Here is an 11,315-nt window from a genome sequence, read left to right on the forward strand (position 1 = left end):
TTGAGTGCAAAAATCAATAGAAATTTTGATTTAAAAACCATTAATTAATTTTATTTTACTGGCAATAAAAGTACGGGTCAACTTTGGTGGTCTAAATATTTATATAAAATTGAAAAAAAGAACACAAAAATATATCTTATTATAATAGATAAAGAAAACACTCACGTGTCTGTCTTAAAATTTTGGATTTTAATTTTTTTGTGTAATGACTCATTGGTATTAAACTTTTCCAACATTTTCCCTTACAATAATCCAACAAATGATGTGGTGATAAATCGAGGGTCATCGTATGATGATTTATAATTTTTTGTGTGGAATAATTTCTCTTTTGATTAAGGCAAATTTAAACTATTTCAGATTTAAGTATGCAAAAGTAATTTTAAAATAATAAAATAAATTATGGTTTTAAATTAATTTAATTAAATTTTTGAAGGGTATAAATTAATTAAAGCGGTCTTAGCATCTAATTATTATTGACTTAGTCATATTTAAAAAATCTATAATAGTAATAATAATAAATTATTTTTGTTGTTTATTTTTTTTAATTATACTGTCTTCATTAATTAATTGGAATAATGAAAGTATGGTTAAATGAATTGACTAAAAATTCATACTCCAGACTTTATATTACTGATACAAAAAAGAAGAGGAAAAGGAAATAATGATAGAGGCAGAACATAGTCTAAACTGGATGTGATATATGAAACTATGAAAGAAAGCAGCCGCGACCCCATGCATTATGGACTTATCCGAACCACTTTTGGAGTGGGCAAGAGAGAGAAACAAAACACACAGACAAGAGAATCTTTCGTGGGAACAATCACTACACACGCTTACCTTCTTCTCACTTCTTTCCCGTACTATGTTCAATCAACCTGCTTCTTGCTTTCACCCTTTTTACATACGTCACCTTTTCTTTTCTTTCCTTTCCCTTTAAAACCATAACATATTGCCTCAAATATTCAAAACTTCTGTACAAATCACATCCTTCAATTAAATATATTTATTACAATCTTACAAATAATAATTTTCCTTTTTACCTACTTAATAATATAAATCCATACCAGATTTCCAACCTTATTTACATTTAATTCAACATTAAATATATTTATTACAATCTTACCTTTTGTTCTGATTTACCAGTCCCATCTTACCTTTGTTTTCCCATAATTAAACTCCCACAGTCTCACTGTCTCTATTTACTCTTTTTTCTTTTTATTTTTTTAATTTTTATTCCTTTTCACTTACATTGTTTTTTAATGTTAGACCAATCAAACCTCTTAGCTCTCACTCTGCCTCCCATTATTAGTGTTTAAGGAACATGAAAACCACATGAACTTGTTTTGTCTTCTCATAATCAACCACACCTAGAGAAGCAACAAGGGAGATACAACATAAATGTCTTCACTTTCAAAGCAGTTTTTATTGGTGATCTCGGAAGCAAGCTACTTTCACTTCATCTTCAAACTTACTTGAGAGAGGTTATGTGATACTCTTCCACTGTCATCCCCTGTACTCAACTGCTACTTCTCTTCTTGCTTTGCTTTTCTGCTTCTCTTTACTCTCTTTCTTCGTTTCTCAACAACTTTGAATCACTGCAAAGATCACATGTTTTCTGGATCCTACCTTCCAACGTTTCATCAACCCTTTGTGCTCTACTTTTGCCTTGTTTACCCCATCACCAAATTCTCAACTCACTTTCCTCTCTATACTTTTGCAACTCCAAGAATTGAAATTGAAGAAAATGAAACAAGTATCTGCTTTCAACTTTCACATGGGATATGCACAAGTTGTTATTCCTCAATATTTTATATCTTGGTTTCTCTTTGTCCCGTGTGCTAACAATAACAAGTTAGCTACTCACTCGCCCTATCTTTTACTGTCTCAATGTTGCTCCTCAGTGATTTGGTTCTTGAAAATCTGTACATGGAAAATCTTTAATAAAAACTCCAGATTGATATCAGATCATAACTGAGTAGGTTGATACTAATTAAGTAATAGGAATTTGATTTCATAGATCCATGATAGTGCTCGGTCCAAGGTGAATATAAACTCACTATTTATCGGTCAACTTATAATTCATGACATGTCTCGTAGCTACCTCATTCCAGATTTTCACATACTTACAAAATAGTGGGCCAGATAACAAGCATATGCAGGTAAGATTCAATCAGGAACAGTTCCTTGCGTGAAGAGTTCAGTGGAATTTCCAAAAATGAATTGGTTTATAGGTATCTAGTTCAACTTCAAATTTCAATCATACATTTAGGATTCTTGTTTTATTAACTTTTTCTTTCTTAGAAGAGCCACAAGCAGCATAATAGGCTAGCTATAGTCCTTCTCAACAAACGTAAGATAAGATCCAGAAGCCATGCTTAGGAAGGGTGTAATCGGTTCATGTTGTGCTAGCCAATGTTTGGTCTCTGGCTCAAGTACTTAGAAATGATTTTTGTTTTAAAAAGCAATCAAAGAAAAATATCTGACCATTGCATTTGATTTCAGATCTACCATTAAAATCACAAATTCAATTACAATGGGGGGAAAACTGAGGGAGACTACAAAAAGAAAAAAGGGAAAAAGAATCTGGTTTCGTAGATTTTTATCATTATGCGGTTGTATCATTGATGAGTCCCATTAGTTAGAAAGCAGGTGAGGTACCAGTGGCTTTTATTGTACATTTCTGGGTTTAACCAATATACCAAAAATGTCGAATCATGTGTTGATGTATGATGTGAGTGGCTGCTTCTTTTACCATTTAGGTAGGCCAACATAACGCAAAACGAAGTGCCAGTACAAATGCTTTTTTAGCAGAAAGTAGACTTATCAAGGCACTTGAATCACAAAACATGCCATCATTTCCATGTCAATGAAAATGTGTATATGTGCCAGGCTGCCACCACTAAGTGTACGTTTTCCACAAAGGAAAAATAAAGCATAGGATGTTTGTTTCTATCCCTATACTGGATGACTAATGATCTTCCGGAGGATCAAAAACCAACATACACGGAGCCTCTTGGGGAGGATGAGCAGTTTTATATGCTTGTTGTCAAACTGACTAAACAATTCAGAATTTCTTTTGATGATGCTTACTGACTGTTGCATTTTCACTGCAGGACCAATCAATTCTTAAATGGGTCTTATTGTCACGGTGGATTGTCTCACTGGTTTGGTGAATTAGTTTGGAACTTAGCATAGCTAAATCATGAAACAAGACTTTGATCTTGAAGTGGTGGCCTCAGCAGAATATGAATCTGAAGTTAGCAGCCAGGTTGCTTCCAACATATCTATTCAAGAAACCTGTGCAGGTCCTTGCAGTGACAACCTCATCAACTCTCCCCATGTCACAAAACCAATAGAATTTCATCTCCATTCAGATGCTATCTCCCTTGACTTAACTCTCAATTTCAACAACAATGACTTGGTGGTTACAGATTCAACAGGACTCTCATTCTCAAGCACTACTAGCGAGAGCAACAACGATCCTCCCTCTCAGAGTACTCCCTCTCAAACCATGCCACGAGTCTTCTCTTGCAATTACTGTAACCGCAAGTTTTTGAGCTCTCAGGCTCTTGGAGGCCACCAAAATGCACACAAGAGAGAAAGAACATTAGCAAAGAGAGCCTTGCGCATGGGGTTTTTCTCTGAGAGGTATGTCAGTCTTGCATCTCTCCCTCTTCATGGTTCTTTCAGGTCCTTAGGGATAAAGGCACATTCTTCACTGCACCACGGCTTTTCACCAACAATGAGACCTCCTGAGACGAAAAGCAGTGCAAGATTTGAGCAAGGATATGTTGGTTTTCCAATATTCTTGGAGGAGGATGAGGCAGAACTCTTGTGGCAAGGTAGTTACCATCAGGTTCCCTCTAATGGAGGCCATACTCATCAGAATTTCACACTGAGTGGAACCTCTAATTTGAGTTTTAATGGGGTGAATCATCCACCGGTTGACATAGAGAACTCAGCACCTGAGTTGACATTGAAACTTTGAAGGGATTATTTGACAAATTTCTGGCTTCTGGTGTTTATTTATCATATTTCTGTACAGTAGGACATGCATGAAGGCAATGGTGCCAGATTGATCACTTTCTTTATTAAACCTGCTGATCTCATGTGATTTTGTTCTCAGGTTTTCCTCTTACAAGTCTTTGGTTTGGTGTTTTTCTCTGTATCTGTTACTGTACAATTACTTTGAGAGGAAAAGTTTCCAGATTCTGTGTTTGCCAAATAAATCAGGTTTATTTTCTACTGTAAATTACTGAACTTCCATTCTGTTTTTCTGTGTCATTTTCCATGTTGAATATTGAACTATTTTGCTTCTTTAATCATAAGAAAAACAATTGAGACTTACAAATTTATACCTTCTAATTAAATATTCCTAGAGATGTGCAACACATCCCCAAAAACTGAAATAAAGTCAACTTTAAATCAAACTTTTACATTCACCTGTTTACGCTATTTTAGTTACATCTCCAAATAACGTGAGATCTTCAGCACTCAGGACTATTGAAAAATAAAAATTCCACTATTTTTCAAGCTATTTATATATATATATATATATATATATATATATATATATATATATATATATATATATAGGTAACAGATAACACACAAGAACCAGAACAAAGAATCAAAGACGGTTCACATAATACTTTCAATCTCGTTGTGATAGTAAAAGAGTTGGATCATAGTCTTAAGACTTACGTGAATCATGCCAAACATGGTCACGAATGTATAACAGCACTTCTCAAAAGAGTTGGTCATAAGTTATACAATCATCTTATTTTATTAGCAAATATTTCAGGTCCTTAGTTTCTTTACATTTATGTACAGTTCCCTGAACAATGCTTATATATCAGTCAAACAGATGCTGCTATCATCATTTAGAGAATTTAATCTTTAATTTCGTTAATATAGTACGTACATGTTTGAGTAACATTCAACATGTTCATCTGTTGACTCTAATTAAATAAACCAGAAAGTAGTTTTATTACTCCAATAACTTTCTTTTGCAGTTTTGCTGTCATCTTAATTTCTACTATCTGTGATATTATTCTGTTCTGATTCTTATTCGTTGCCATCACACTTACATTATTTTGCTATTATCATGGTTTTACGTTTAGCACAGTTATTCTTGATTACTATTTTTGTGATAGATAGTCATCAAAGTCTTTTACATTCAGATTTTATCATTTTAGTTTTATGTCATTTTAATTTCTCTATTCACTTATATAATTCTTCTTTATTTTTGTGTGTTGAATTATGTTTGACATTTCCCCAAGACTAAAAAATAAAAATAATTTTTTTTAAGAAATTGTAATATTTAAGTAGAAAGCTTGCATACCCTAAATGACTTTTTCTTAGTTTGACTTGGAACAATCAAGTTTTTGAATAGGATCCGTTTTCCTTATTCCAACTAACAGCCTACAAAGCAACAATTCCAAACTTCAAATCAGTGCAAATACTTATAGTACTTCTGAGAAATGTGAAGTAACTGAATTGAGAAATTTTAACATACTACAGCTGCCTTCGTATGCCTTTCAGAACAGAACAGAACATTTCAGGTTCTGCAATTTACATCACTTATTTTGGACTCTTTATGTTAGAAAATATGTCTCATGTTATTGTAAGGTACACAAATTTACATTACATGAAAAAATATGACCTAAATTTATGTCAGATAAGATAGTATTCGTGTAAATTTACGTGGGACACTTAAACAGGTTTGATACAAACCTGTTAATTTACTTTGAAAGCTACTGACGTCAAAAAGTCTTTGACTAATTAAGAAAAACTAAAATAAAATAAACATTTTTTACCTTATTTAATGTGTTGCATATGAAATGATTTTTTTTTTTATAAAGTTGAAGAATAATTAGTAAATAAGAAAGTCAAACTCAGGAAATTGTACAACGCTAATCGGTGAGGTACCCTTCAAAACTAAATAAATATCCTTGAATGTGTTTAACTTATTCTTCTTTGATAGTAGCCTAATTTCTCTTTTAAGTTTGATTTCTTTGTTCAAAAATCATTCTATCCACTTTATTAAAAATCCTTCATTTCATACTTAATATCTCAAATAGTTAATATCTCAAATAAACACAAGTTTAAAAATATACATTTCAATATAGTTTTTTTATTTAATGGTGTAAAACTAAGTCCAGAACCAACTAGTGGAACTTGATTAATAGTCACTCTCCAGATTTTTCTACATAATAATATATTTTTACTATTTTAAAATATGAGTATACAAAAAATTATTTGTTTAGAAATAAAATTCAAACAATTATTTAAAAATACGAAGATAGCATTTACCATGATTCTTTTGACTTATTTACTTTACCTGCTATTAATTAATAATTTTATTACTTACTTGATATTAATTAATAACTTTATTACTAAGTTTTCAATGCCATTAATTCAAGAAAAATTAGTTTAATTTCAATTTCACTATTGGATGCTCCTAATCATATAAATTTGAAGAATTCACATTTAAATTATAACAATATTTGACAAGAATATAATGTACATTTTATTTGAAGAGAAAGAATTATTTTTACCTATAATGATTTATCAAAACAAGATTGCAATATAAAATGAGAGATAAATTTCTTGAATGCAATATGATTATTCGTATTAAAAAATAAATATAAAAAATTTTATTTTTGATTTAATTATTGATGAATTCAATAATTTGAAAAAACAAAAAAAAAATCTATTAGAAATTGTGAAATAGTTAAAAAAAATATAAAATCATTTGACCTAAACAATCTATAAATAAATGAGTTTCTTATATAATTTATTTGTACAGAAAGACTGTAATGTTGTGAATAACTAAAACTTTAAATTCTTTTGTTTCGGTCAGGTATTTTTAAATCTTTTGTAAAACTATAAATTTGAGTTTTAAAATTATGAATGAGTTTTACCACCACACTACACTCGTACTTGATAAATTTAATAATTGCAATAATATCTTATCATTATATTTTACTTAATTTTTATCTAATAGATGAATATTTTATTTACTTCTGCATTGTTCGTTCATTTATTACTATTGTCGAAAACTCAGTTACATTATCATCGTGTTTTCTTTTTACTATATGCTCCTGATAAAGATGTTTTCTTTAACGAAAAAATATATTTTGTTATAAGAATAATTTGGTCATCCTGATAAGTGTTTCTATCTCAATGTTTAATATTTTCTATTATTTGAATGTTAGAATGGACATTTATATTGTAGGTTGTATCAATTCTTTGACAAAATTTAGATAGATCAAGTTGAAATAAAGGAAAATGATATTTTAATATCAATTTTTTGACACAATTTTGATAATGTACACGTGTCAAAATGTGGTTGGACGATTTCAAATTAAAAAGAAAACTTTGGTTTTTCTCTTCTAAATATATCCTTAACTCGACTATTTTTAATTTGAAATTCTCCAACCACATTTTGACACGTGTACAGTATTAAAATAGTGTCAAAAATTGATGTTAAAATATCATTTTTCTAAAATAAAATCGTGATATTGGACATGTTATATTGCTAAGTGAAAGAAAATTTTACTGTGACTAATATTTAACTTAGTAATAATTGTTCGATTCAATAATTTATATCAATAATGTCACAATATTTTTATTATTTTAAGTTTATGTTCTCAACATATTAGGATTTTATGTTTTTAAAGGTTTTGACATCCTTGTATCATTCCTATTGATATAATAACATGCAAGTTTTTGTTTGTATCTTTATGAGTTTTTTCTATTTTACGAAATTAATTAACAGCTTCCATCTTATGTTTATTTTGAAATTCAATTAAAATACAAATTTTACCCTTATAATAAAATAATATTTCTAGAATAATATATATTTTTTGGAGATAAAATATCTATACAAATAACTTAATTACGTTGATTTTGAAGATGTCTAGTTAATGTATTAAAAATAAAGATAATGATATTTAAACAATATTTTTTTGATAATATTTAAATATTGATTACATGTCAATATATGATTGATTAAAAATTATTCCACAATAATGTTTATGATTATTATTATTTATAGTGGAATAATTTTTTACCAACGTAATAACAGATTGTGGAATTATTATTATCCTAAAAATAAACTTGCTACGCATACACGGCTAATATAACGCGATTACAAAGAGGGTCACGCGTACACGCTACAACGTTAGCACAACGCGCAGAGCTACACCAAAAAAATTCTCTCTGTAGGATGTAATCTACTTCAGCTACTACGGTATCATACAACTACTACTTTGTTAAGTGATTTAAGAGCGTTTGGTAGCATCACTATTCTACAAATCATACTTCTCCGTCGATCTTACCCTCACACGCCATCACACATTCAATGGTCAACGTTGAAAAGCTCTTTCACACCATCTATATGGAATACATTATTATTTCAGTTCAATTGATTTGAAACTTTCCTGGTTGAACCATTCATCTCACCTAGCTACCTTTGACCCGTCTACCACCTTTATGACCCTTCCTTATCTCACACCCTCCTCCAAGTATATATATATATAGCAATCACACAAACTTCCTTTTCTCATAGGATATTCTCATTCAAACCAAACCAAAAGAAACAAAGATCATAATCAACAAAATGGTATTGTCTTGGACTAGAAGAAATGTTTTCCGTCGTGCCAAGAAGGAGAAGGGACAGATTCAAGGTGGTAGCCGTGGTGGTGAGTTGGAGGTGGAGGTTGTGATCCCCAACCACTTCCGGTGTCCGGTGAGTTTGGAGCTGATGACGGACCCTGTGACTTTATCAACCGGCATCACCTACGACAGGGTGAGCATTGAGAAGTGGATCGAGGGAGGGAACAAGACCTGCCCCGTCACCAACCAGGTGCTCACAAACTTTGACAACATCCCCAACCATGCCATTCGTAGGATGATTCAGGATTGGTGCGTTGAAAACAGCTCTTATGGGATTGAGAGGATCCCCACTCCTCGGATTCCTCTCTCCAGCTACGAGGTTTCTCAGACATGTACGAGGATCTTGTCGGCTTGTCGGCGCGGGGATGATAAAAAGTGCCAAGAGTTGGTTGGGAAGATTAAGGATTGGGGGAGAGACGAGAGGAACAGGAAGTGCATAATTGGGAATCGTGCTAGAACTGATGCTGGCAATGGTGCCGATGCAGTTCTTGGACATGCCTTCGATTGTTTCTCAAGCGGTGACTCTTTTCACACGCATGTGGTTGTTTTGGAGGAGATTTTGGAGGTGCTGACATGGATGATCCCACTTGGGGAAGAGGGTGTGTCTAAATTGAGTTCAAAAGCTTCATTGAATTGCCTGGTTTGGTTTCTAGAGGGGAAAGACCTTGCATCTAGGCAAAGTGCTGCTTTGTTGCTCAGGCAAGTGTATGTTCAAGAATTGGCCAGAGTTGGAAAAGTGGCTGAAGCTTTGGTTAAAATGATTAGGGAGCCTACTGGAAGTGCTTCCACCAAGGCTTGTTTGGCAACAATTTTTAACTTGGTGTCATCAGCTGAGAATAAAGGGGAAATTACTCAAAGATTTGTGGAGTTGGATTTGGTTTCACTTTTGCTAGAGGCTATTGTTGATGGAGATAAAGGGGTGTGCGAGAAGGCACTTGGGATTTTGGATTGCGTTTGTGATATCCAGAAGGGGAAGGAGGTTGTTAAGAACAATGCTCTTACTCTGCCTCTTGTCGTTAAGAAGCTTTTCAGGGTGTCACCATTGGCTTCAAGTTTTGTTGTCTCTATTCTTAAGAAGAATTTTGACAAGAAGGAGGAGGGAGCTCTGATTGAGGCAGTTCAACTAGGGACTTTTCAAAAGCTCTTGGTTTTACTACAGGTTGGTTGTGATGATACCACAAAGGAGAATGCTACAGAGTTGTTAAAACTGTTGAACGGTTATAGGAACAAAGCGACGTGCACAGACTCATCATCGGATTTCAAGTATCTTAAGAAGTCATTCTGATTAACGAAGAATGGGAATTAGATTCGTTAGTTTTTTTTTTCTTTTTTACCATTGGTCATGTTATTGAAACATACAATTCTTTGATGTAAAAAGATACACACACGAACAAACATTCTATTGATTCTTTCAATTCTTTCTTTGGAAAATTGATTCCATGTAGTTAGTTACAATACAATAATCATTGTTCTGGCAACTACAGAGAAACATCTTTGTGTCTTGTGTTTCATATGATGTATTGAATTTTTTGCCGATTGATTCTGAAGCAAGTTCCATAAAACCAACAAGCATTTGAAAAAAATAATACTCAAATGTACAAAAAGATGCAGTGATGAGAAAAATAACACCATTCAATGACACTGCTAAAGCCAATTCAAGCTTCTTTATGCTAAAACATGTTATTTAGGGTAAAACTGAAAAGCACTTCACTCTTCAAACTTGTCATACTTTGAGGCCAAAAGTAACTTGACTTGGGACATGATTTTTACTACAATGGAGCTGGTGGTGATGATCAAGAGTGGAAGCAATGATGGTGTGGTGACAATCCTAGTCATGATGCAACAGATCTTTTTTTAAAAATAAAGGTGACATGCTTACAATCGCACTGTGAAATTAAAATATTCTAATAAAGTTGGCATCTCAAGGTACACTAATTATGTGCAGTAATTAATGGCATGATATCTCAAACAACCAACACTTGTTTATAACTACATCTTTAAAAAACATAAAGTACTTTTTTTCTTTCTGTGTTTCAATTTTAGATTCTGCTAAATAAGTAACACCTGTTCATAGTATTATGAAAGGTAATGACATTTTTTCAAGAACATGATAAGAAACTATAAATTAATTTATGGGGTAAAGTAATTTACAACTTTTTTCGGAAGGTAAACATGCTTCCTTTTCTAAATAGTTATTTTAGTGAATACCAAATCTTCAAATAAACAGCCACACCAGAAGGGTATTTATTCTATTTAACAACTCTTTTTTCCCATGATTCCTTGGTCACTTATTCTCATACGCAGACACAAAAAGTGAATGGCAACGATAACTAAACATCAAACCAAGCACGTGACATCTTTCAATGGAAAAATGGGTTTGGCCAAAAGCCATTTTGGTGATTAACATCTCCAAAAGGCATAGTCTCATTCCCACCACCACCATTATTCATCAAGTTCATAAACCAGTTCTGCTTCTGCATGAGATCCATGTTGATATCAAATCCCTGGCCACTGTGACTCCCCTGTCCCTTGTCTTCAATCTTGGCAGCAACATCAGTAACAGCTGGTGCTGCAACTTGGGTTTGACTCTGAGCATTCTTAGTCAACACCTCAATCCTCCTGTTGATGTCCTT

At 32.5% G+C, this 11,315-nt stretch overlaps 2 protein-coding genes across 7 annotated transcripts; both read left to right on the forward strand.

Annotated features, from left to right (window-relative positions):
- The first annotated feature begins 1,215 nt into the window (after positions 1-1,215).
- LOC106756768 (zinc finger protein 4) lies at positions 1,216-4,252 on the forward strand. Of its 6 annotated transcripts, XM_022779381.1 has the most exons (4): positions 1,216-1,481; positions 2,503-2,649; positions 2,760-2,905; positions 3,114-4,252. In XM_022779381.1, the coding sequence occupies exon 4, from the start codon at positions 3,203-3,205 to the stop codon at positions 3,986-3,988; it is 786 nt and encodes a 261-aa protein (XP_022635102.1). In that variant the 5' UTR covers positions 1,216-1,481; positions 2,503-2,649; positions 2,760-2,905; positions 3,114-3,202; the 3' UTR covers positions 3,989-4,252. The 6 variants fall into 6 exon arrangements, with proteins under 6 accessions (XP_022635102.1, XP_014494828.1, XP_014494829.1 ...); XM_022779379.1 differs by lacking the exon at positions 1,216-1,481 and having other exon boundaries at positions 2,240-2,649; XM_022779380.1 differs by lacking the exon at positions 1,216-1,481 and having other exon boundaries at positions 2,240-2,649; positions 2,764-2,905.
- Positions 4,253-8,383: 4,131 nt separating this feature from the next.
- On the forward strand, positions 8,384-10,097 carry LOC106757640 (U-box domain-containing protein 21). Its single transcript, XM_014640360.2, has one exon. The coding sequence runs from the start codon at positions 8,627-8,629 to the stop codon at positions 9,965-9,967; it is 1,341 nt and encodes a 446-aa protein (XP_014495846.1). The 5' UTR covers positions 8,384-8,626; the 3' UTR covers positions 9,968-10,097.
- Positions 10,098-11,315: the final 1,218 nt, after the last annotated feature.

The sequence above is a fragment of the Vigna radiata genome, chromosome 3 (genome assembly GCF_000741045.1).
Source record: "Vigna radiata var. radiata cultivar VC1973A chromosome 3, Vradiata_ver6, whole genome shotgun sequence".
NCBI lineage: Eukaryota > Viridiplantae > Streptophyta > Magnoliopsida > Fabales > Fabaceae > Vigna > Vigna radiata.